Source organism: Vicugna pacos, chromosome 16, assembly GCF_048564905.1.
Source record: "Vicugna pacos chromosome 16, VicPac4, whole genome shotgun sequence".
NCBI lineage: Eukaryota > Metazoa > Chordata > Mammalia > Artiodactyla > Camelidae > Vicugna > Vicugna pacos.
This window is the reverse complement of record NC_133002.1, coordinates 10,464,409-10,486,968: the sequence shown is the minus strand read 5'-3', so window position 1 is coordinate 10,486,968 and position 22,560 is coordinate 10,464,409. Positions and strand designations below refer to the sequence as shown.

The window sequence follows — 22,560 nt, the reverse complement described above, 5'->3', positions numbered from 1 at the left end:
CCTCCTGTAAAGGCTGGGCGGGGCCGCGCCCCTCGCCCCGCCCCCTCGCCTGTCAGGAGCCTGCTTGGGCGGAGGCGGGGCTAGGCCGGGGCGGGCCCTGGATGGGCGGGGCTACCCGCCCCCGCGAGAGGCTGTGCCCGCCCCAGCATCCCACACTGCCCCGCGGCAGGAAGGAGGAACGGCGGCTTCCGGCATCTCCCCCGCCACTCCGGGTGCTTCCCGTGTGGGGCTGCTGGCGTCTCAGAGTCTTTGCCGGGGATGGCCGCGGCCGTCGCTATGGAGACAGGTGAGTAACACCCGGAGCCGCGCTTCTTCGCGAGTAGAACTGTCCTGGGTTCAGACACCTGTTTCCGCTTCCCCGGGGTCTCCTCCTAGGCCTAACTCTCGGCTGGGCGAGAGTTCAGACTGGGGCATCTCTTCTAGTGTCTGGAAGAGCACAGGTGGTTTGGCTTCTTCAGAGTTTGGTTTGTGGTCATTTCCTTTTTCCTCACTTGCTATTCAAACACCGACGGCTTTCGGCGAAACTAAGGGAGAGGATTTTTATCTTAAACTGCCTCCATGTGTTTTCTGCGTCTCATATGAGCTTGCAGAAGTTTTCAATATCGTCGACAGACTTGTGTATTAGTCTGCCACTGACGCTACTCACCTGAGCACACGCTCCTTGATCTTCAGTACTCGCCGTAGTCCCTTTCAGCTTGCATTCTGAACTTTTTCTTGATGAATTTAGCATTCATTCCCTTTGTTTCTGCTTAACTTAATCGCTTAACAACTTGTAACACATTATTAAAATACGGGAAAGCGTAGTTACCACAACCTATTCCAGTGATCGCTGTTAAAATCCCTACATAGTGGCTTATGAAAACGAGTGTATTCTTGTTTTCTTTGATGACTTCTCTTTAACTTTAGAGAAACGTCTGAGTTATTCCTTTTAATCAAGGCTTTGCTTTTCTTAGACTTCTAAGGAAGGTTTTTCTCCTCCCACGTCCAGTTTAGGAAAACCAACCCATGCCCTTCTTTTATGTGGAAATGTATCTCAGCATTAGTCAGGTGTCTTTACTACTGTTTTCTTGCTACAAATCAGTATTATATACAGTAGTTTATTTTGGATGGTTTTTGCTATCTTTTCTCCTAGACGATGCTGGAAATCGACTTCGGTTTCAGTTGGAGTTGGAATTTGTGCAGTGTTTGGCCAACCCAAATTACCTTAATTGTAAGTTGTCGAGCACCTCTTTGAATTGAGTAGTAATTAATGATTTTTGACAGAAGAGTTGCAATTCATAGTGCTGTTGGCTCTTTGTATCCGAGGCTTCAACTGCAGTTGGTTGAATCCCTGGATACGGAGGGTGACAATATTACCAGTCATTGTGCTGTGCCATGTTGTATAAGGGACTTGGGCATCTGTGGATTTTGGTATCCACGGGGTCTCCTGGAGCCAATCCCCTTGCAGATTCCAGAGGATGACTTTAGTATCTACTTTTACATATTCTCAATTGAGTGGAATTACTGCTATACTTATACTGATATATATGTATCTATTTATCTATCTATCTATCTATATATAAAATCGAGCAACCTTTGTGTTTTGAATTCAGCATGTGTTGGTGTTGGGGATGTTATGTAAGTAAATTCTTTGTTTATGTTAGGAGTCACAAATCAGTAGTCCAAGGATTGGTTTGCTCTACAGATTTTTTTTTTTTTTATGCCTTTCAGTTCTTGCCCAGAGAGGTTACTTCAAAGACAAAGCTTTTGTTAATTATCTTAAGTACTTGCTTTACTGGAAAGAACCAGAATATGCCAAGTATCTAAAGTAAGTTTAATTTTTATAGTCCTAAATATGTGTATACTTTATTATATTTCAAAACACTGATATTTAATAGACTTCTTAGTTTCACATTGGAAAAAAATATACTTTGAATATCTGCATTTTAGTTGCCACCACTTTAATACAAGACACACTTATCTCTAATCTAACTCAAGATTATTCTAGTAATCTATTCACTGGTATCCCAACTTCCATCCCACCTCCAAAGACAAGCAAAGCAAAACCATTTTCTACATAAATGCCAACTTGATCTTTTTTTCTAGCGTGATACAAACAAGATTTTTATTAGTGAAGTAAACAAACAAAAAAAAAGATAGTACACTCCCAAGAATTAGGAGTGGGCCAATCCAAGAGAGGAAGAATGGCCCCAACTAGATCTCTTACAAATGTAAATCACAGCATTCCATTAGAACCTTTCAGTGGCTTCCCTTGCAGGCAGAATAAAATCTAGTCTTTTTCCTCAAGCTAAAGTTCTACTGATCTGGCCCTGTCTTTTTTCACCTTATCTTGTACTCTCAGTGGGTTTCTTGCCCCAAGAAACCTACAATCTGTATATGCAATGACATAGCCATAGGCTGAAAATGAAAGAATGTAGAAAGGGGTACTTGTGAGGAGGGTTTTCTGGAGGAGATAATCTTACCTGAGTCTTAGGAGCTGCTTGCTTATTTTAGGGCCTCCTATGTGTCAGGCGCTATGCTCATTTAGGAGAGGAAAAAAAAAAACCAAACCATATATATATGTGTGTATGTGTATATATATGTTTATGTATTTATTTATTCAGGTTGTGCAACAGATGCTGTCATTTTAAGGTTTATTGAATTGCAAGAAGCATATTCTAATCATGAACCTATTTCTTTTTAATGGTAAAAAATAACTGCCACCTCTGCTTTGTTTTAACTAGGCAGTGAAAAAAGCAGTGGTAAAACTTTTGTTTGTTTTTTTTTTCTTTAACAAAGAAGGCAATGGTGAAACTTTTTGTCTTTCTTTCCCTACCCACAAGTTTGAGAGGAAAATGTTTCAAACGTTTACTTTATCCAAGTCACTTTTCTGATCTGTGTCTAATACCAGCTGAATCATGAAGCCCACATCCTTCTGCCTGCAGGAGGACCCCTTGTACCCTTACAAGCTCTTTATAAAAAACCACTTATTCATTTACTAATCCAGCAAAAAGACTTTTTTTTTTTTTAAAATAGATTGCAGTAGGTTGTATGTATGTGGACTTAGAGACTCAGTGTTGGACACTGAGCCTTACACATCATCAAGTTCAGTTTCATCCCCAACATTGCTGAGATGGTCATTGGATGCTGGCTGGAGGATTCCAGTGAGCACATACTACTCTGTTCAGGGACAGCCAATTACCCTTGTTAGCTAGATGCTAGAAAGTTCTACCTTATATTATAATATGATATACCTCCATGTAGCTTCAACTCATGTTCTGAGTTTTGTCCCTGAATTAATTAAGAACCAATCTCTTCAGATATTTAAATTCAAGAGAGGTTGCAAATTAACCCCCATTTCATTTCTGCACAGGGTTTTTATTTAATAGTTGCCAACCTTTAAAGATTGGTAAGTTTCATATTTCATTCCAGATTTCTAGCTACTCTGTAAAATTCTGGAAGATCTGGTAATTGCAGGTCTTTGTTCTCCGAGGTCAACCACTGGCTAGAGCAGAGGAGCAGCTGCCACTTCTAGACACTTGGCACCGTTTCGTGAATAGCCAGGACCTGCAACTTTGATGTATCTCTTACAACTATTTTTCTCACCTCCCTTCAGCCATTTCTCACATGCCCTCCTTTGGATATTTTACTCTTGTGCTTTACGTTATTCAGCCAAGAACTAAACACAGGCCTTCAGATGTCAGGGTACGGTGGACCAATCACATTTTTTTCCTTCATATGGACATTAAACTTCTGTTAGTTCAACTTAAGTTTATATTACCTTTTTGGGGGTGGTGGTGACGGGGCAAGGATTCACATTGTTGATTTGCTGGGAGCTTGTCAACTGAAATACTTCAGTTCTTATTTTCGTCAGTGTTATTAGTTGAATTCTCCATTTATGTCTTGTTTATTTTTAAAAAATCTAAATGCAGAACTTCCTTTTGTACCTCTTGTATTTCATCTTGTTGGTTACTATAATTGTAGCCTATCAAAATATTTATAGTTCCTTTTTCTGTCATTTAATGTATTCTGAGTATTGTCTTCTGCAAGTTCGATAAATGATCACTGCATGTCTGAATTACAGTTATTGACTGAATGCTACTTGGAAGATCATTTTCCTCATTGTCACATTAACTTATTTCACAGATGAAGAAACTAAACCTTAAGAGAGGTTAAGTACCTTGTTCAAGGCCACCCAGCTGGTGAATGGCAGAGCTGATAGGTTTTTTTTTAAGCTACTAATGTCCTTCTGAAAAGGAAATAGGGAGGGTAGGTATGAGTAGGTCATTCCAGGCATAGCTGCCAGCAATTACAAGCAACTATGTATCTTTGGAGTATAGAGAGCAAACCTGAAGTATGTTTGGAGGACAACATGGTGTTGGGCTCTGCTCCTCAGTCTGCTCCCGAGACCAGCAGCGTTGGCATCATTTGGTAGCTTGTTAGAAATGCAGTCTCCACCACAGACTTACTGATCTGCATTTTAAAAAGTGATCCATGTGAACGTTTAAAGTTAAGAAGCACTGCTGTAGTGTGTTGTCCGCAAACTTCAGTCATTTGTAGAACCACTTGTTCAATTTGGCTCTGTCTGTGTACCCCCTATATGACTAAATGTTTTTTGATTGACTCATTTAAATTTTATGTCTTTTCTATTTGAAATAATTTCACTTACAAAACAACTGGGAAAACAGTAAGGAGAATTCCTGTGTATTCTTCTGCCAGATAGTCTAAATGTAAACTTCTTTCATAATTATAGTACAATGATCAAAGTCATAACACGAATACATTATCTAATCTTACTATCTAAGGGAAAGACCTCAGTCACACTTCGCCAGCTGTCTCATTATGTCTCATCATGGCTGGTATAGTATCTAGTCTGTCCTCATGCTGCATTCTGTTGTCATGTCTTCTGAGTCTCCATTCATCTGAGTTCATCTGAGTTTTTTTTTTTTTTTCCCCTTAATTGTGACACAGAAGTGATGTTATATCCTTCTTGGTATATCAGGAGTCACAGGAAGTCCATGTGTCCCACTGCTGGTGATGTTAATTTTGATCACTTGGTTGAGATGGTGGTTGCCAGTTTTCTTCATATCAAGTTACTATTTTTCCTTTTGTATTTAATACTTTATCTCGTGAGGAAATACTTTGAAACTATGTAAATATCTCACTTCATATTTCATTCTTTTATGCACTAACTTTAGCATCTGTTGAAAATACTTCCTTGAAACAATTTTTACTGTGATTTTCTAATTCCATCATTTTCTACTCATTTATCAGAATTCACTTGTGAGGAAGGAACATTTCCTTGTTCCTGATTTATTTATTTATTCATTTTTAAAAGTCACATCAATATGGACTCTTGGATTCTTTATCTTGTAGGTTATAGTTATGTATCTTCTTGCATTTGTGATCCCTGATATAGCCATTGGGAGCCCCTTCAGATTGGCTACTGAGCACTTTTGACATGTGCCTATAATTTTTTGAGCATTTTTCTTTCTGGAGCTATATAATATTCCAGGCTTATCTTGTACTTTCCCTGTGTGAGCCCTAGAATCAGCCATTTCTCCAAAGAACCCTGGATAATGCTGTTTAAAACTCAGGATCTGGGTACAGAGTACTCATTGGTACCACAGTGTCATTGCTCCTAGGCTCTCTCAGCACTCAAAGCTAGGAACTGTGTGTATACTTGTATGTATACACACAAACACACACACCTGTATCTAATTCTATTACCTGCCTGTATTAAAAACCACGAGTGCAGACTGATATTTTCAGTTCCAACTCAATAACAGGCTTCATTCTAGCCTTTCCCTTTCCTCATCTGAAACTCCTTTTCTGAGAGCCAGAAAATTTGGCTTTCTGTCTACAGTGTATTTACTGTCATATTTGCTCAATCTTAGAGTATATGTACATAATTTCAGAATTGTTATATCCCCATGGAAAACTAGAATACAATATTTGTGCATAATTCTTTCTAAAATTAACTCACTTTTAAAGTAAAAGTTGTTTTTTATCATTATCTATGGAAAACCATTTGATTTTCATTAAACACATAATTACTAAAATAAAAAGTGTTCATGTTCCTCACTTTGGAAACCATCAGAACAGAATAGCTTGATTTGCCCCCAAATGTTGACTCTGCTTACCAGTTACTGTGTGGTCTTGGGCAAGTTATTTAACCTTTCTGAACTTAAGTTTTCTCACTTTTGAAAATTTTCCTGACTGCTGACTGTTGATGATGAGCTTTCCCGCATAAGCAGGGAAAAAAAGAACTATACTACCAAAGTATACTAAGTTAACGTTGCAAAAATGGTAGGCTACAGGATCGTTTCAGTGAGTAAATGAATTAGAGCATGATGTTTTTGACTTACATTACGTCGATCATTAACTTATAAACTTAACCCCAGGTACCCTCAGTGTTTACACATGTTAGAACTGCTCCAGTATGAACACTTCCGCAAGGAGCTGGTGAATGCTCAGTGTGCGAAATTTATTGATGAGCAGCAAATTCTGCACTGGCAGCACTATTCCCGGAAGCGGATGCGTCTTCAGCAAGCCCTGGCAGAGCAGCAACAGCAAAATAACACATCAGGAAAATGAAAAGCTGGATCCAGACCAGGCTCTTAAGACATGTATATATTGCTTTTGTACAGTGAAGACAAAAAAGACTCTTCCTACGTATCTTTATTGTGGTAGCACCTAGAACTGTTAGTGTGCTATTTAATTGAACTTTTTATTGTTAATAGATTATTTCTGTTAAACCAGAATTGTTCCATTTTGGTTTCCCTGTGGGTTTGTAAGCTTTTATGAGTATTTAACAGTCAACTAAGAATAAAAACGTTAGGTGCTTTAGACCAGTTTAAGGAGGTGGGGGGTGGGACAAGGAGAGGGCTACCACATATCCCAAACTCTCAGTTGAGCTCTGATCCTGATGTACAGTGGGGCCTGGGGCAAGTCTGTCTCCTGGAACCTTGCTGTCCCTCAGGTCAACCACCCGGCCCCCCTCAGAGTGAGAGGAGTGGAGTCAATGACCTCTTTTAAATCAGAGAACAGGAACTGCATAAAGGTTCTTAAATTCTACAGGATCACCAGCTGCTTTGCAAGAGAGCTTTAAGGAAGAATCATTGCTATGTCACTGACCCAGTGATGGCAGGGAGAAGATTGGTGGTTAACTATTAATTGTGGACTCAACCTTAAAACTAGAACAAAACTGGGGAGTCTCAAATACTTGTGCTCACTTGGGAAAGAAAGCTAACATTTATTTGGCAGATAGCACAAACCAGGCCCTATGTTAAGTGCTTAATTGCATTCTCATTTTATCCTCCGAGCAATCCTTGTTCATAAAGGAGGAAACTGAGGTTTAGAAAGGTTAAGTAACTTGCCTATGGTTATACAGCTAGTCGGTGATAATCAGTGAGACTGACTCACAGGCAGGAGTCCTTCCCACCACTAGGTTATATGGACTCTGACCTCTGCCACCCACCTCATCCCAGGTAGTGAAGCACATTCAGACAGCTGTAAACAGCTGCCAGCGTTAAGCAGAGGCTGGGTTGGATGTGCTGTGCTTTTCTCCAGTGGTTAGGTTAAGTTGTACATTCTAAAGCCAAAGAAGGTGTTTTAGGAATAACAGTTCTTTGTAAATTAATGGAATTTAAGCTAAAAGATCCTAACTCCTTTAGAGACTTGGAGGCTGTCTACTGCACTATTTGGGGCTTTTAGATATTTCTATCTCTAGTAACACCTTCCTTTGTGCTCTACTGCCACTCCTGAAGACTTATTTTACCTGTAGCTTAAAAATGTCCATGTATTAGGGGGCAGGGTATAGCTCAAGTGGTAGAGCGCATGCTTAGCATGCAGGAGGTCCTGGGTTCAATCTCCAGTACCTCCTCCAAATATAAATAAATAAACCCAATTACCTCCCTCTCATAAAACAAAAGAAAAAGTCCATATATTAAAGCAAACTCGGGGCTTCATGAGCATTTTTAATAGCACTCTACTGTTTTAGACATACATGAATTTTTTTTTACATCATCGTTTATTTACTGCTAACATGAATTCAAAACAGGTATGCAGTTTCTTTTATACTTGATGAAATCAAGACACAATTGCCATCATCAAATCTTACTAATCTTCAGAGAACAACATCTCCACGAGGTTAGCCTGAAGACACTCAGATTCTACCAGTTTGTGAGGCTGTAAGAGAACAGTCATATCTTAACCCACAGCTACAAAAATGTTATTAGGAGAGAAATGAATTGTTCTGCCTTGAATGACACAAATCTTGGATCAGAGAAATTATGCCATTCAGAAACTATCAACTAGTTGTAACAAGTTTTACGAAATAGTTAAGATATTTGCCTTAAGGTGAATCATTAAAATACTTGGCTCCCGTGGACTAAAACAGGAGACAGCAAGCCCAATGCCTCCCCTTGCCCTTGACTCTTTAATTTAGAATCCCATGGCCATGATTAAACTAGAAGAGGTGCCCTTACTTTTCACTGAGAATTATGAATTTAGTAGAGAACAACTATTGATGCCATTGTTTTAAGGCATTATATGTTAACCAACTTTCTTCAACAGTGCTTAGAGAATTTTAAAATAAGATTGGCTTTAAGAGGTATGAAAAGACCTAATATTTGCATTATTAATAATTTATTGTGATTGGCCATAGAGATGGACAGCCAGGTTGTGTTTTGAATGTGTTCTGAATAGCAACGCGTGATGTTTGGGATGAAATGTCAAGATCTGTTCAAATTTGAATCCAGAACAAGTTAAGAAAGTTTTAACAGGGTGAATTGTATCCTCAACACAGTTAAAGAAAGATACTCACTGTTCCATATTTAAGTAGTGTAGGCACTGCAGTTAATTTCAGCTTTTTCCTAAAGTCATTATTTGGATCTTTCCAACTATTAAAAGAAAAAAAAGATGATCGTGAAAAACATTTATTTGGTTTCTTACAGTTTGCTTAATGTTGGGTATAATTTAGTCTTTTAGTATTCATTGTTGTAAACATTTTGAAAACCTTGAGTATGACTTATCCCTTATTCTCCTGTGCAAAGTTTTCATTTAAGTGAATATATGCTAAGATATAAAATAAATTTGAAGACAGTTAAGTTCTGGACTAACATCAGGCCAAATTCACTGAATTACCCTTAACTAATACAAATGGCTGAACATTAAAATTTTTAATTTGAATTTAATATCTTCTACTTATTTAACTTACCCGACTATACCTTAGAAATCAACCTGAATCCCAGGCCATTCTCGCCTAAGTCTGCAAGAGTCTAGTGCATGTCTGGGAAACAGAATACACGTTGCCACTTACTAAGGTTTTTCTCCTACTTGGCAGTAGATGAACACACATCCTTCACCAACATGCTTCAGCCCCTCTCGTACGACTGGTTCAGCTTTCAAGAAAAGTTGATAAAAATAATTACACCCCAATTCTACAGTCAGGTACTGATAAACAGCGTCCCTCTTCCCTCTCCTCGGTCTTGGTAGTACTCAGACTTTAACCTGGAGTTAACTGAGTAAGTTAACAGAAATCGGGTTTTTTTTTTTTTTTTTTTTTCCTGATTTGAGAGTCACTTTAAGGGTAAAGACGAACTCAGTCCCGATTTGTCCCCGCGCCACAGCGCCTTTAACAATGAAAGACAAATATTTGCTGACTTAACTAAAGGAAATCAACTCACGTCTTCTGTAAGACACTAATCATACTGGAGAAATGAAAAAGGTTTAAAGAACTAGATTCCAGGATTACGTGGGTCGAACAGTAGAAAAGCACTTTCGGCGGGGCGGAGAAAGACAGGAGGAGAGTCGGGAACAGGGTAGGGAAAGGCAAGATGATAGCTCAGATCGCCCCCTGGAACTCCCGGAGCAAGAAGTCTCCCTTCCGCTTCTTCTCCACCCTGCTCTCTGGCCATAGCCTCGGCCTCCTGCCACTTCCTCTGGGCAGCAACCCCCGAATCGCGGACTCACCCTGCACGCAGTCCGGGCACCAGCTTTTCCCTTCGGCGTCCTTAGAACCGGAAAAGTAGGCGAATACGGTCTTGCCATTGTGCTGCTCCACAGCCTGCATGAAGTCCTCGTAGCCGGCGACACTCACCTCCTTGTAGCCGGCCATCCGGAGCGCGCTACTGGAACCGCGGGAGGTGTTCTTGGGTCACGCTGCCGCGGGGAGTGACCCCACGCAGGGCGGGGCGAAGCTGTTTCCGGGTGGGCGGGGCCTGAGGGAACCAGCCAGGCGCTGGGGTGCTACGGGAGCCTCTGATGGTCGTAACTCCTCCGTGCCGTCATTCTGCTCCGTTTCGCAGGTCTTCCCGTGCTGGCTGCACCTAAAACCCTGGCTTCTGCCCCAAACTGGTCCTGGCCCCAGCCCCATAAGCAGTGGCTGTAAAGCCTACCGCTACGCAGTCCCTGGACCTTTAGGTGACTTTGGAGCCTTAACGGCTCCCAAGCTGCCTTGCGCCCGTTGCCATGGCGACTGGGCGAGCGGCCGGAAGCGAGGCCTAGTTGCGGCCCCCCTGCCCGGTTCCGGGTAGCCGCGCCGCGCCCCAGGCCAGGTGGGCTCGGGCCAGAGCTGGGGGGATTCTGGGAAGCTGCGCTAGGAGTCATGGACCTGGGGTAGAGGAGACCTTGAGCCGGGGCAGATCCTTCCGCTCGTCGGGCCTATTTACCTTTTCTCCTGCCGAGGCTTGGTGGGGGTGGGGGCCGGGACCAGGGGAGGGGGCGGGCGTCCAGGACTGGGCGGGGGTAGGGGGCTGGGAGGGAGGAAGGCTGCGAGAGCTGGAGCTGAGTGTGTGAGTGGGTGTGTGGAGCCTCCTTGGGAGCTGGTGCTAAAACAGAAAGTGCCCCGGAGCTGCGCTGGGAAGGCGGGAGTCGTCCTGGGGCTATGAGCAGGGCGGCTGGCCGCGGGGCCTTGCCCGGGCTGCGCGGGGGCGAGCTAGCGTCAGAGGCGCCCGGCCGCTGCGTGGGGCCCAGCAGGTCCGGGCGAGGAGTCCGGCGGCCGTGGGGGAAGAGATGCGGTGCAGGGACGTCCCAAAGCCGTGGGGCGAGGCGCCGGGAGAGATCCTTGGTGCGGGAGGCGCGCTGTGTGGGCGCAGAAAGGCTGCAGGACTGTAGGCGGCCGTGGGGGAGAAGACAAGCGGAAGGGACAGCCCAGGCCGCCGGGGTGAATGAGGCTGCGGGGACACCTGGCACTGCACGCTCTGTGGAGGCCGCAAGGGACTCTGGGGCTGTGTGGGTGAACGGGGCTGTGGGGGAACCCCAGGTGGTGGGGCCTGTCGGCTCTGTGTGGGCGACTGGCACTGGGGAGGAGGAGATGGTTTATAGGAGCCCCCGGGGCTGCGAGAGAAAAGGCCGCCCGGGGTCTATGGGGCATGAGAGCATTCTGGAACTATGGTTGAAGGTGCAGGCTATGAGGGCAGCTTCAGGTTGTGGAGAAGGAAGCAGGGTCGAGCTCCATCCTATGCCTGCAGGAGGGGGCCCTGTTGAAAGGGGGGTCCCTGGCCAGGCTTCGTGGGTAGAAACCAGCCGTGGTGGTCTTACCGGACCGTGGGTGAAAGGACAGGCTAGGGCATTCCCCCGGGCCACAGGGGTGTCAATAGCTCGTTCCCAAGAGGCAGGCTATGAGAGGGCCTCAGGCCTGTGTGGGCAGGGTTGGGCTGTGACCGTGCCTGGGACTATGGAGGCAAATTCTGGGATTGCCCCACACCTGCTAGGGAGAGGGCAGGTTGCAGGGGTGCCTGGAGCTGTGGAAGGGATAGGCTGTGGGGTTGCCCCAGGCTCTTGGGGAAAAGGAGCAACTAGGGGAGTGCCTGGGACCATGGGGTGGCCCGAGGTTGTGGAGGTACCCAGAGCTGTGGAGGGAGAGCTGGGCTGTGGTGGTGCCCCAGGTCTCTGGGAGAGAGAGCAGTCAGTGCAGGTGCCTGGGGCACTGGCACAGGAGGCAGTCTGTGGGGATACCCCAGGCTTACGGGCGAGGGAGCAGGCCGCAGCAGTGCCTGATGCTAGAGGGGTATTCAGAGCTATGGAGGAGGAAGCTACCTCTGTGGGTGCCCCAGTTGTGTGGCAGATGAGACCAGCTGTAGAGGAGACAGGCCCTGGGAGTCTCCCTAGCCCGTGGGGCACGAGACAGCCTGTTGGGGTACCTTGTGCTATTGGAGAAAGAATGAGATGTGGGGGTGACCCGGGATTCAGGGAAAGGGGACAGGCAGTGTGGGTGGAGACAGGCTCTGGAGGTGACTCGGGGTCATGGGAAGCCGTACAGACTGCAGAGGTATCTGGTCCTGAAGAGCAGGAGGCAGGTGCTGGGGACGCCCCAGGCCTGTGGGGGACAGGACGACCTGTGGGGGTAGCTGGGGCTTTGGGGAAGGAGACAGGCTGTGGGAGTGTCCCGGGTCTGTGGGGGACAGAACAGCCCATGGGAGTGGCCCAGGCTGTGGTGGTTCCAGGAGCCATGGGAGGACAGACAGGCTATGATGGTCTCCCAGGCTCGTGGGGCAGGCGGCAGGCTCTGGGGGTGCCTCTGGCTGAGGCGGTGCCGGGGGTTATCCGAGAGGAGACATGCAGTGGAAACATCTTAAGTCTGTGGGAAAGGAGGCAGGCAATGGGGGAGCAAGAGGCTCTGGTGCCTACAGCTTTAGGAGGAACTGGATCTGTGGCTCAAGAGACTAGCTATGGGGATGCTTTGTGTCTGTGTAGAAAGAGACAGGCTGTGGTGTTGTCAGAGACAGGGGGGAGGTCAGAGGCAGCAGGTGTACCCAAACGCAGGTGTGCCCCAGCAGGGGTGCCCACGGCTGTGGGTGTGCCGGGGTCTGGAAGAGTACCTGTCCGGGTGCCTGCTGCTGGGTGGGTGCCTGGCTCCGCGTGTCAGGGGAACAGCTCCAGGGATGACTTGAGCCTGTGGGGAAGGGTTCATACTGCCAGGAGAGCCATGGCTTCAGGGATTCCCATGGCTCCCAAGGAGCTATGGTCTGTAGGGGAAGATGCTGGTTCTCAGGCCTTCCCAGGATCATGGGGAAGGAGACCGGCTATTGGGGTTCCTGTGACTGACAGGGTTCCTGTGGCCCCTGAGGTTCCAGGGCTGGGGGGTGAGGAGATGGGCTCTGGGGCTGTCCCAGGGTCTTGGGGAAGGAGACACAATACCAGGGTCCCTGTGGCTGCTGAGGTGCCCGCCGCTCCTAGGGTGCCGGATCCGCTAGGGACAGAGACTGGCTCTGGGGGTTTCTCACACTTGCCGGGAAGGAGAGCAACTCCAGGGGTACCTGTGACAGCAGGAGTGTCTGCAGCTGCCGGGCTGCCTGTGGCTCTCAGGGCACCTAGGCCTGTGCGAGAGGCGGCTGGTTCTGGAGATGTCTCAGGCTTGTGGGGGGAGAGAGAGACAGTGTGGGGACCTGCAGATGCCAAGGGTCCCACCAGGATGGGGGTGCCTGCCACTCTCAGGGTGCCTGGGCCCGTGGGGGAAAAGCTGGGCCCTGGAGGCATCTCAGACTGGGCAGGAGGGAGACAGACCACAGGAGCACCTGTGGCCATGGGGCTGCGCACAACTGCGGGGGTGCCCAGGCCTGTGGGGGAAGAGGTGCCCTCTGGGGCTCTCTTGGGCTTATTGGGAAGAAGGCAGGCTGCTGAGGCGCCAGTGACTGCTGGTGTTCTCGTGGCTGCAAGGGTCCCCACAGCTGCTGGGGTTCCCGGGCCGCTGGTGGGCCATGGTAGCTCTGGGGATGGCTCAGGTATGTGGGGAAGGAGACAGGGGACTGAGGTGCCCATGGCTGCCGGGGCTTCAGGACCCATGGACGGGAACACTGGCTCTGAAGGTGTCGCAGGTCTGTGGAGAAGGAGACCCAATGGAGCTGTCCCCGAGGCTGTGAGGGTCCCTCTGTCTGGGAGGGTGCTTGCAGCTGGAGGGGTTCCCACGGCGGGGCGTGGGCCTGCCGCAGTGTGGGTGACTGGGTGCGCAGAAGAAACGAACGCGGCGGTCTCAGGCTGCGCCGTGGCGAGGAGACAGTCCACAGAGGGCCCTGGGGCTTTAGTCGGGGAGTCGGGAGGTAGAAGTTTCCTGGGCCTGGCAGGGAGGAGCCAGGCAGTCGGGGTGTCTTACACTTGTGGGCGCGGGACCAGGTTATGGAGCTGTCGAAGGTCTGTAGGGGAAGAACCAGACCCTGAGAATGTGCCAGGAGTGTCCGGGACAAGCATGGCTGTGGGATTGAATGAATCTGAGGATGTGCCCCCGGATTCAAGGGGGGAAACAGGCATTGGCCATTTCGGACAGCATGCACAGCAGAGTGGGAGGAGACAGACTGGGGAAGGGTCTGGAGTCAGAGTGAGGGGGGACAACTTGGGAGAAAATTATGAGGGGGAGGACAGATTGACAGGGGTGTTCCAGGAGTATATGTAGGGCACAAGTTGGGGGGATCCTGGGGCTCTGGGGGGGAAGAGGTTGGGGGGAGATTTGTCCTGGGTTGTAGATGAAGGCACAGGCTGGAGGGTGTCTTAGGATGGGGCGGAGAGATACGGCGTGGAGAAGCCTCACGGTATGTGGGGTAGCAAATTGGGAGATTTCCTGGAGCAGTGGGAAAGGGACAGGCTGCAAGGAGAGGGCTGTCCCAGGACTTTGTATAGGGGAACAGTTCAGGGTGGGTGTCCCTGGACTTTGTGTGTGTTTGTGTTTGTGTGTGTGTGTAGCCTCACTCGAGGTATCCTGGAATTGTGGGGATCACCGGGGTTTTTCCTATTGGAGAATGGACTGTTAGGCCTTTGGCATCCAGAGGGAAAGGGATGACCACATAAAAGTCGCAGACGCCCTGGCACCAACCCTGCAGGCTCCTTCATTCTGCGGCCCCAGCCCCGGAACTGTGGTGAAGTCAGGCTATTTGGGATTGCCTCACTCAATGTGCCTCCTCCCGTCTTCGCCTTTGATCATCTCTCTGCAGCCTTAGAAATAAGGAATCTTGGACACTGCCTTTATATTCCTACAGATGTATCAATCTTAAAGCAAATCCAGTCTGCAAACCTTGGGTTTATTTGAAAGCTTAAGTTAGGGATTTTTTTTTTTAAACCTGAATTTCTCAGTTGAGTTCCTATGGGATTCTTAAAGACGACAAATTCTCCCATACGTGTAACACTAGTCAGTTTATGGAAAATCTGCTTAAGTCGACGAATGTTGAGTTAAATTTGTCAACTATACTCAAAGCACTGTGTTGTGGGAAATCTCAGAGACGAGCAAGACAAGGCCCTTACCCTCAAGGAACCTTGTCTAGCTGGGAAGATGAGACAGATACCCGTGAAATAGGTAAATAACAATGTGAGCAAGTGTGTGAGTGCAGGGATAGTAATAGTGTCTGTGAGCAGGTGTTCAGAGTAGGGAGAGGCGCTGTTTTGTGTGTAGTTTACGGAACACTTATCTGTTGAACACTGTGTGTGAATATATGGTGAGGGGCATTTGGGGGGAAATCGAAGATGTATAGAGGTCATTCAGCTAGTTAATGGCAGTTCCTGGCATCAGTCTAGGAATTCTGATGCCGCAGGTTTACTTAGAGCCATTCAGAGTTCTATCCTTTTGAGCTATCTAGAAAGGTAAAGCATGCTGCTTTTTGATTAGTAGTTAAGATTTATTAACGTAGGCTGTGTATCTATAAAACTCCCTTGCTAGAAAGTGCTAGTGTATCGTAGTGGACCTCTGTTTTTGGAATAAAATCTTAACTGGTGGCCCCTGAGATTTGAAATTTGGAATGAAAAAGGCTCAAGAGATAGTCGTTAAAATAGTGTGTTCCCCTGTTCTCTTGGAAGGTTGAATTTCAAAAGTGTAGTTGCTATTGTAAATGAAAGAAACTTACGTACCTGTTTAAGCATTCGCTCTGTAGTGTGAGGTTGCTGTGGACTGCTAGAATACTGATGTATGAGCATAGCATTGTATTTTACTTACTGTTTCCCTTTGTATACCATTGGTCTGAAGGTACTTTCTTTGATTTTAGGCAATGATTTTAGGGAAGAACAGTTGGCCGATGACTAAGCTTTCACTGTTGTTCTACACTCTGACATAATGGGACCAGGCAGGCCAGCCTCAGCCTGCGTTCATCCAGCATCTAGTGTCCAACTGGATGGGAGGAGTGACCCCGGGAAACTTCAGACCCAGGTATTTTCATTTTGTTTTTCTCTTCATTTTGAGTTTTGTTGAGGCATTTCAAACAAAGAAAAGGACAATGAGCACCTTTTAAAACACCTTTTAGGTTTAACACTTGTTAGCAATTTGTCCCATCTGTTTTTCTGTCTTCCCATTGCTCTAAAATTTTTGCAGAACCATCTCAAAGTAAGTTGCAGGTGACATGTCACATCTATTTTAGACTATTGTTTGTGAAAATAAACTCTCCAGCTTAACCGTAATACCATTATCACACCTAAGAAAATGGACAAAAAATAATTCCCTGATATTATCTGATAGCCAGTCTTTATTCAGCTTCACCCAAAATATCTTTTCTTCCAACATTGTATTTATGAAAATCTTCAAAAACACAGCAAACAGAATTTTACAGTGAACATCCAGATTCCACTACTGTTTCACCACATTACTATTTCATTGCTTATCTGTCCTCAATCCATCCCTCTAGAATCCATTCATTCTTATTTTTGGACTCATATCAAAATAAATTACAGACGTGAGTACCTTCATTACTTAAGCATGCACATCATACACTAGAATTTGTTCTTTACCTTTTTTCTTTTGATGTAAATTTTACATCTGCAGCAATATGCTGAAATGTGTTGTCACATTTGCTGAGTTTTGACAAATGTGTGCGCATGTATAACTCATACCTCTAATAAGATGCAGATCATTTCCATTACCCCAGAAAGGTGTCTTGAGCCCCTTCCTAGTCAGTCCCTCTTGGACTCTCCAGAAGCAACACTGTTTTGATTTCTTTCCACCATAGATTAGTTTTGCCTTTTCTAAAACTTCCTGTAAATAGAATCACATACCGTGTACTCTTCTGTGTGAGGTTGCTTTCTCTGGGTATAATGTTTCTGAGATTTGGTGTAATGTTTCTGAGGTTCCTCCAAGTTGTGTGTATCAGTAGTTTGTTACTTTTTAATACTGAGTGGTGTACCATAGTAGTAACCATGTACCACTGCTTATCCATTCGCCAGCTGATGGACACCTGGGCTGTTCTAGTTTGGGTTATTATAAACAAAGCTGCTGTAAGCCTTTTTGTACAAATCTTTTTGTAAACATGTTTTTATTTTTCTTGGCAAATACCTGGGAGTAAAATTGCTGAATCATAGTGTAGGTGTATGTTTAGTTTTTTAACAAACCGACAAACTTTTTCCGAAGTAGTTGTACCATGTTACATTCCTACCAATAATGAATGAGAGCGCTAATCGCTCCACATCTTTGACAGCATTTAGTGGTTTTTAAAAAATTATAATCATTCTGGCGTGTGTGTAGTTTTATTATTTTATTTTATTTTATTTTTGTTTAAAATATGTTTTTATTTATTTAGTTTTATTTTTGTGGGAGATAATTAGCTTTATTTATTTATTTATTTAATTTTCAGAGGAGGTACTGGGGATTGAACCCAGGACCTCATGCATTCTAAGCATGCGCTCTACCATTTGAGCTATACCCTCCCTCGAGATATTCTTTTTTTAACATTTTTTATTGAGTTATTGTCATTTTACAATGTTGTGTCAAATTCCAGTGTAGAGCACAATTTTTCAGTTATACATGAACATGCATATATTCTTTGTCACATTTTTTTCCACTGTGAGCTACCACAAGATCTTACGTATATTTCCCTGTGCTATATAGTATAATCTTGTTTATCTGTTCTGCATATGCCTGTCAGTGTCTACAAATTTTGAAATTCCAGTCTGTCCCTTCCCACTCCCGCCCCCTTGGCAACCACAAGTTTGTATTCTATGTCTATGAGTCTGTTTCTGTTTTGTATTTATGTTCTTTTTTTTTTTTTTTTTAAAGATTCCACATCTGAGTGATCTGATATGGTATTTTTCTTTCTCTTTCTGGCTTACTTCACTTAGAATGACATTCTCCAGGAACATCCATGTTGCTGCAAATTGTGTTATGTTGTTTTTTTATGGCTGAATAGTATTCCATTGTATAAATACACCACATCTTCTTTATCCAGTCATCTGTTGATGGACATTTAGGCTGTTTCCATGTCTTGGCTATTGTAAATAGTGCTGCTATGAACATTGGGGTGCAGCTATCATTTTGAAGTAGGGTTCCTTCTGGATATATGCCCAGGAGTAGGATTCCTGGGTCATATGGTAAGTCTATTCCTAGTCTTTTGAGGAATCTCCATACTGTTTTCCACAGTGGCTGCACCAAACTGCATTCCCACCAGCAGTGTAGGAAGGTTCCCATTTCTCCACAGCCTCTGCAGCATTTGTCATTTGTGGACTTTTGAATGATGGCCATTCTGACTGGTGTAAGGTGATATACCTCATCATAGTTTTGATTTGCATTTCTCTGATAATTAGCGATACTGAGTATTTTTTCATGTGCCTATTGATCATTTCTTCTTGGAGAATTGCTTGTTTAGATCTTCTGCCCATTTTTGGATTGGGTGGTTTGTTTTTTTCTTATTATGTCATATGAGCTGTTTATATATTCTGGAGATAAAGCCTTTGTTGGTTTCATCGTTTGCAAAAATTTTCTCGCATTCCGTAGGTTGTCATTTTGTTTTACTTATGGTTTCCTTTGCTGTGCAGAAGCTTGTAAGTTTCATTAGGTCCCATTTGTTTATTCCTGCTTTTATTTCTATTGCTTGGGTAGACTGCCCTAGGAGAACATTTTTGAGATGTATGTGAGATAATGTTTTGCGTATATTTTCTTCTAGGAGGTTTATTGTATCTTGCCTTATGTTTAAGTCTTTGATCCATTTTGAGTTTATTTTTGTGTATGGTGTAAGGGAGTGTTCTAGCTTCATTGCTTTACATGCTGCTGTCCAGTTTTCCCCACACCATTTGCTGAAGTGGCTATCTTTATTCCATTGTATATTCTTGCCTCCTCTGTCGAAGATGAGTTGACCAAAAGTTTGTGGGTTCATTTCTGGGCTCTCTATTCTGTTCCATTGGTCCATATGTCTGTTTTTGTACCAATACCATGCTGTCTTGATGACTGTAGCTCTGTAGTGTTGTCTGAAGTCTAGGAGAGTTATTCCTCCAGCCTCTTTCTTTTTCTTCAGTAATGCTTTGGCAATTCTAGGTCTTTTGTGGTTCCATATAAATTTTATTATGATTTGTTCTAGTTCTGTGAAATATGTCCTGGGTAATTTGATAGGGATTGCATTAAATCTGTAGATTGCCTTGGGCAGTGTGAACCATTTTAACAGTATTGATTCTTCCAATCCAGGAGCATGGGATATCTTTCCATTTTTTAAAGTCTTCTTTAATTTCCTTCATCAATGGTTTATAGTTTTCTATGTATAGTTCTTTCACCTCCTTGGTTAGATTTATTCCTAGGTATTTTATTACTTTGGGTGCTATTTTAAAGAGGATTGTTTCTTTACTTTCTTTTTCTGTTGATTCCTCGTTAGTGTAAAGAAATGCAACTGAGTTTTGAACATTAATCTTGTAACCTGCTACCTTGCTGAATTCTTCTAGTCTAGTAGTTTTTGTGTGGACCTTTTAGGGTTTTCTGTATATAGTAACAAGTTGTCAGCATATAGTGACACTTTTACCTCTTCTTTTCCAATTTGGATCCCTTTTATTTCTCTCTCTTGCCTGATTGCTGTGGCTAGGACTTCCAAGACTATGTTGAATAGGTGGTGTGTATGTAGTAATGTTTCAAATTTTTTTTTTTAATTTTAACATAATTTCAGACTGACAGAAAAGGTACAAGAATAGTACACAGAATTCCTGGATACCCTTCTTCCAGATTCCCCAAATGTTAGTACTTTATTACCTTTTTACTCCCTCTCTCTTTCCCTCCCTTTTTTATCCCCCTCTCTCTGGCTCGCTGTGCACATACACTCACACACACACACACGCACACACAATTATTTTCTAAATTGGCTAAGAGCAAGTTCCAGACGTGATGCCCCTTTATCCATAAGTACTTGTGTTTGTATTTCCTAAAAAACAAGGATTTCTCTTATATAATCGTAGTACAGTGATCAAAATCTGGAAATTAACATTAAAATGCTATCATGTAATCTACAGACCTTACAAAGATTTTGTTAGTTGTTCCAGTAATGTCCTTTGTAGCAAAAGAAAACCCAAGATCATGAGTTTCATTAGTTTTCATGTTTATTTAGTTTCCTTTAATCTGAACGATGTCTCTGTATTTCATGACATTGACATTTTTTGAAAAATACAGGCTGATTATTTGAGGATTTCTTCTCAGTTTTGGTTTGTGTGAAATTTTCTCATAATTACATTCAGGTTATGCACCTGTGGTGGGAAAACCACTGAAGTAATGCTGAATTCTTCTCAGTGCCTGGCATCATTTTGTCCAGTTACTGACAGTGTTAACTGTAATCATTTAATTAAGGTGGTGTCTGCCAGGTTTTCCACTGTGAAGTTACTCTTTTACCTTTATCATTGAAAGTCTCTGCCTTTGAGACTCTGTTAATAAAGTTTACTCCCTGAACTTCATTTGCTAGTTTAGCGTTCATTGATGATTTGCTTGAATCAATTTTTTATTATGACGGTTGGCAAGTGGTGACTTATTTATTTGTATCAGAGCAGGCTCACAGAGTCTTACTTAATTCAGTGTGGTATTCAAATGGTCTCTGATGTGGCCAGTGAAGTGAGAGCCACTTGAACCTGATTCCAGTGTCCCTTGCACGTTACCATCCATCTCTGACCACTTTAGGTATAAAAAGATATTCTAGGCCCAGCATACTTTCCCTCTGTCCCAGCCCTAAAATTAGCCGTTTGTCGAAGGAGGCTTCATCCCTTTGATGGAGGATGGAATTTAGAAATCCGTGTCTGGGTACTGGATATGCTCGCTTGTTGGTTCTTGGATGTCTGTGTTTGTCCCATATGCCCTCTCAGGGGACATAACTGGAAAGCAGATGTATACCCCTGTGGGCCTGTGTACATATTCATATGCAGATCTGCACTGACATCTGGATCCCTTGCTCCATCCTTCTGCTCCTCCCACCCCTACTCTCTCCTCGCCTCCCTCTCTGTCTGTCTATCTGCCTATCTGTCTATACTGAAACCCATGAGTTCACACAAATGCCTCCAATTCTGATCCACCTTTTCCCATCTGTAACTCCCTTATTCAGCAGTGGGAAACCTGCCTCGTTATCCACAGTCTGTATACCTCTGTGCTCGATCCTAGAATGTACAAAACTGAGAACTGCAATCCAGGCTTCCATGAAAAAAGAAGCGTAAAATTAGAGTTCGGTATTTGTTTAGAGAATTTTTGTCTTTAGCCTGAGGGCATTTAGTCCAAATGCTCTGTTCAAAAGTGAAGTGGGTTAATTTTTTTTTTAACCCTCACTTTTTTTTTTTAACAGGCTTCGTTCACTTTATTTTTTTCATATAAAACTAAACCCTCACTTTTTTAGTGTGGTTATGTTATTCATTCGAAATTGAGTTTGGTTCGTTAGTTTCTGTTAGCATTCATATTTAGGGTTTTCCTTCATCCTTATGAATTTTGTTTATCCTTTCCCTCCCTTCTTCTCTCCCTTCCTTCCTATCTCTCTAGTGTATGTGAAACATTAACATGGTTCCAAACAAGCCTGTACAAAATGGAAGTGTTATCCCCTCCCCGTTTCCCTCTGTCCTTTCCAGCCAGTTCCTACCCACACCCTGTGATTCCTAATCTTGCTAGTCTCTAATTTTTGTTTCCTTGTTTCTTTTTGCACAAATGATCAGATGCTTGTGTATTTTCTCATGAAATATTTCTCCCCTTTTTTTGAAGGGTAGAAGGTTACAGATATTCTTTTTTTGCACTGTGCTCTTTTTGCTGAGAAATCCTTCCACCTGAGTTCTTAGAGATATGCATAGAGATCTTCCTTATTCTTTTTTACATCTTCATAGTACTCCTCTGTGTGGACATAGGATCATTTGAGACACACTCCTACATGGGCATTTAGGTTGGTTTCAGTACTTTGCAATTACAGACAAGACAGCAGTGAGTAACCCTGTGCATATGTATGGTTGGGGGTGTACCTTCGGCATAAATTCCTAGAAGTGAGACTGCTGGGCCAAAGGTAAAGGCGTGTGTGGCTTTTTTGATGTTACCGGAGCCCCTCTCTGAGGGCCGTGCTCCCGGCCGTGCTCTGTGAGAGGGCCTGTTTCCCCCGGCCTCAACGACAGCATATGTTGTTACACCTTTTAATTTTTACTAATCTGTTGCTGTCTCCCTGTATTTTTAATTTGTATTTTTATGAGCTTGACCAACTTTTCATATATTTAAGGGCCATGTTTATATTTTTTTTGGTTGTTGTTAATTGTTTATGTGTTTTTACCATTTTCTACCGAGTTTTGATCTTTTTTTACCTCAGCTTTTAAGATTTCTTTATATATAAGGAGCCTTTTGTATTTACAGATATTTTTCCTCCAGTTTTCCACTTCTTTGACTTTGTTTATGGAGTTTTTTAATCACAAAAACCA

At 44.0% G+C, this 22,560-nt stretch overlaps 4 protein-coding genes and 1 non-coding gene across 13 annotated transcripts in view; 3 read left to right on the top strand and 2 right to left on the bottom strand.

Moving 5' to 3' along the window:
- The first annotated feature begins 148 nt into the window (after window positions 1-148).
- On the top strand, window positions 149-6,756 carry MED31 (mediator complex subunit 31). Its single transcript, XM_006217595.4, has 4 exons — window positions 149-286; window positions 1,133-1,210; window positions 1,711-1,807; window positions 6,384-6,756. The coding sequence occupies exons 1-4, from the start codon at window positions 259-261 to the stop codon at window positions 6,574-6,576; spliced, it is 396 nt and encodes a 131-aa protein (XP_006217657.1). The 5' UTR covers window positions 149-258; the 3' UTR covers window positions 6,577-6,756.
- Window positions 6,757-7,938: 1,182 nt separating this feature from the next.
- On the bottom strand, window positions 7,939-10,243 carry TXNDC17 (thioredoxin domain containing 17). Its single transcript, XM_006217594.4, has 4 exons — window positions 9,955-10,243; window positions 9,302-9,383; window positions 8,807-8,882; window positions 7,939-8,169 (listed from the first exon to the last, which is right to left on the bottom strand). The coding sequence occupies exons 1-4, from the start codon at window positions 10,097-10,099 to the stop codon at window positions 8,101-8,103; spliced, it is 372 nt and encodes a 123-aa protein (XP_006217656.1). The 5' UTR covers window positions 10,100-10,243; the 3' UTR covers window positions 7,939-8,100.
- KIAA0753 (KIAA0753 ortholog) overlaps window positions 10,221-22,560 on the top strand; it is a 57,297-nt gene continuing 44,957 nt past the window's right edge. For 2 of the 9 annotated variants that reach the window (XM_031674911.2, XM_031674912.2), the window contains exons 1-2: window positions 15,113-15,265; window positions 15,948-16,108. In XM_031674911.2, coding sequence (XP_031530771.1) covers window positions 16,016-16,108 — 93 coding nt within the window. In that variant the 5' untranslated portion in view covers window positions 15,113-15,265; window positions 15,948-16,015. Of the gene's footprint in view, window positions 10,290-10,453; window positions 10,539-15,111; window positions 15,266-15,947; window positions 16,109-22,560 lie in introns of those variants that run through there. The other 7 variants (XR_012060290.1, XM_072940650.1, XR_004188437.2 and 4 more) reach the window with 5 other exon arrangements.
- LOC140686455 (uncharacterized) lies at window positions 10,747-14,967 on the top strand. Its single transcript, XM_072940646.1, has one exon. It carries the CDS (start codon window positions 10,868-10,870, stop codon window positions 14,369-14,371), a length of 3,504 nt encoding a protein of 1,167 aa, XP_072796747.1. The 5' UTR covers window positions 10,747-10,867; the 3' UTR covers window positions 14,372-14,967.
- On the bottom strand, window positions 17,523-17,596 carry TRNAS-AGA (transfer RNA serine (anticodon AGA)). Its single transcript has one exon. It is a non-coding gene; the product is annotated as a tRNA-Ser (tRNA).

Excerpts from the sequence above, each read along its gene's own strand:
- LOC140686455 (XM_072940646.1), top strand. The coding sequence starts at position 10,868 with ATGAGCAGGGCGGCTGGCCGCGGGGCCTTGCCCGGGCTGCGCGGGGGC.
- MED31 (XM_006217595.4), top strand. The coding sequence starts at position 259 with ATGGCCGCGGCCGTCGCTATGGAGACAG. Across the intron at positions 1,211-1,710 it reads CAACCCAAATTACCTTAATT|TTCTTGCCCAGAGAGGTTAC; the intron begins GTAAGTTGTCGA and ends TATGCCTTTCAG. Across the intron at positions 1,808-6,383 it reads GAATATGCCAAGTATCTAAA|GTACCCTCAGTGTTTACACA; the intron begins GTAAGTTTAATT and ends ACTTAACCCCAG.
- TXNDC17 (XM_006217594.4), bottom strand. The coding sequence starts at position 10,099 with ATGGCCGGCTACAAGGAGGTGAGTGTCGCCGGCTACGAGGACTTCATG. Across the intron at positions 9,384-9,954 it reads GTGCCCGGACTGCGTGCAGG|CTGAACCAGTCGTACGAGAG; the intron begins GTGAGTCCGCGA and ends TTTTCTTGAAAG. Across the intron at positions 8,883-9,301 it reads CAAGTAGGAGAAAAACCTTA|TTGGAAAGATCCAAATAATG; the intron begins GTAAGTGGCAAC and ends TTCTTTTAATAG.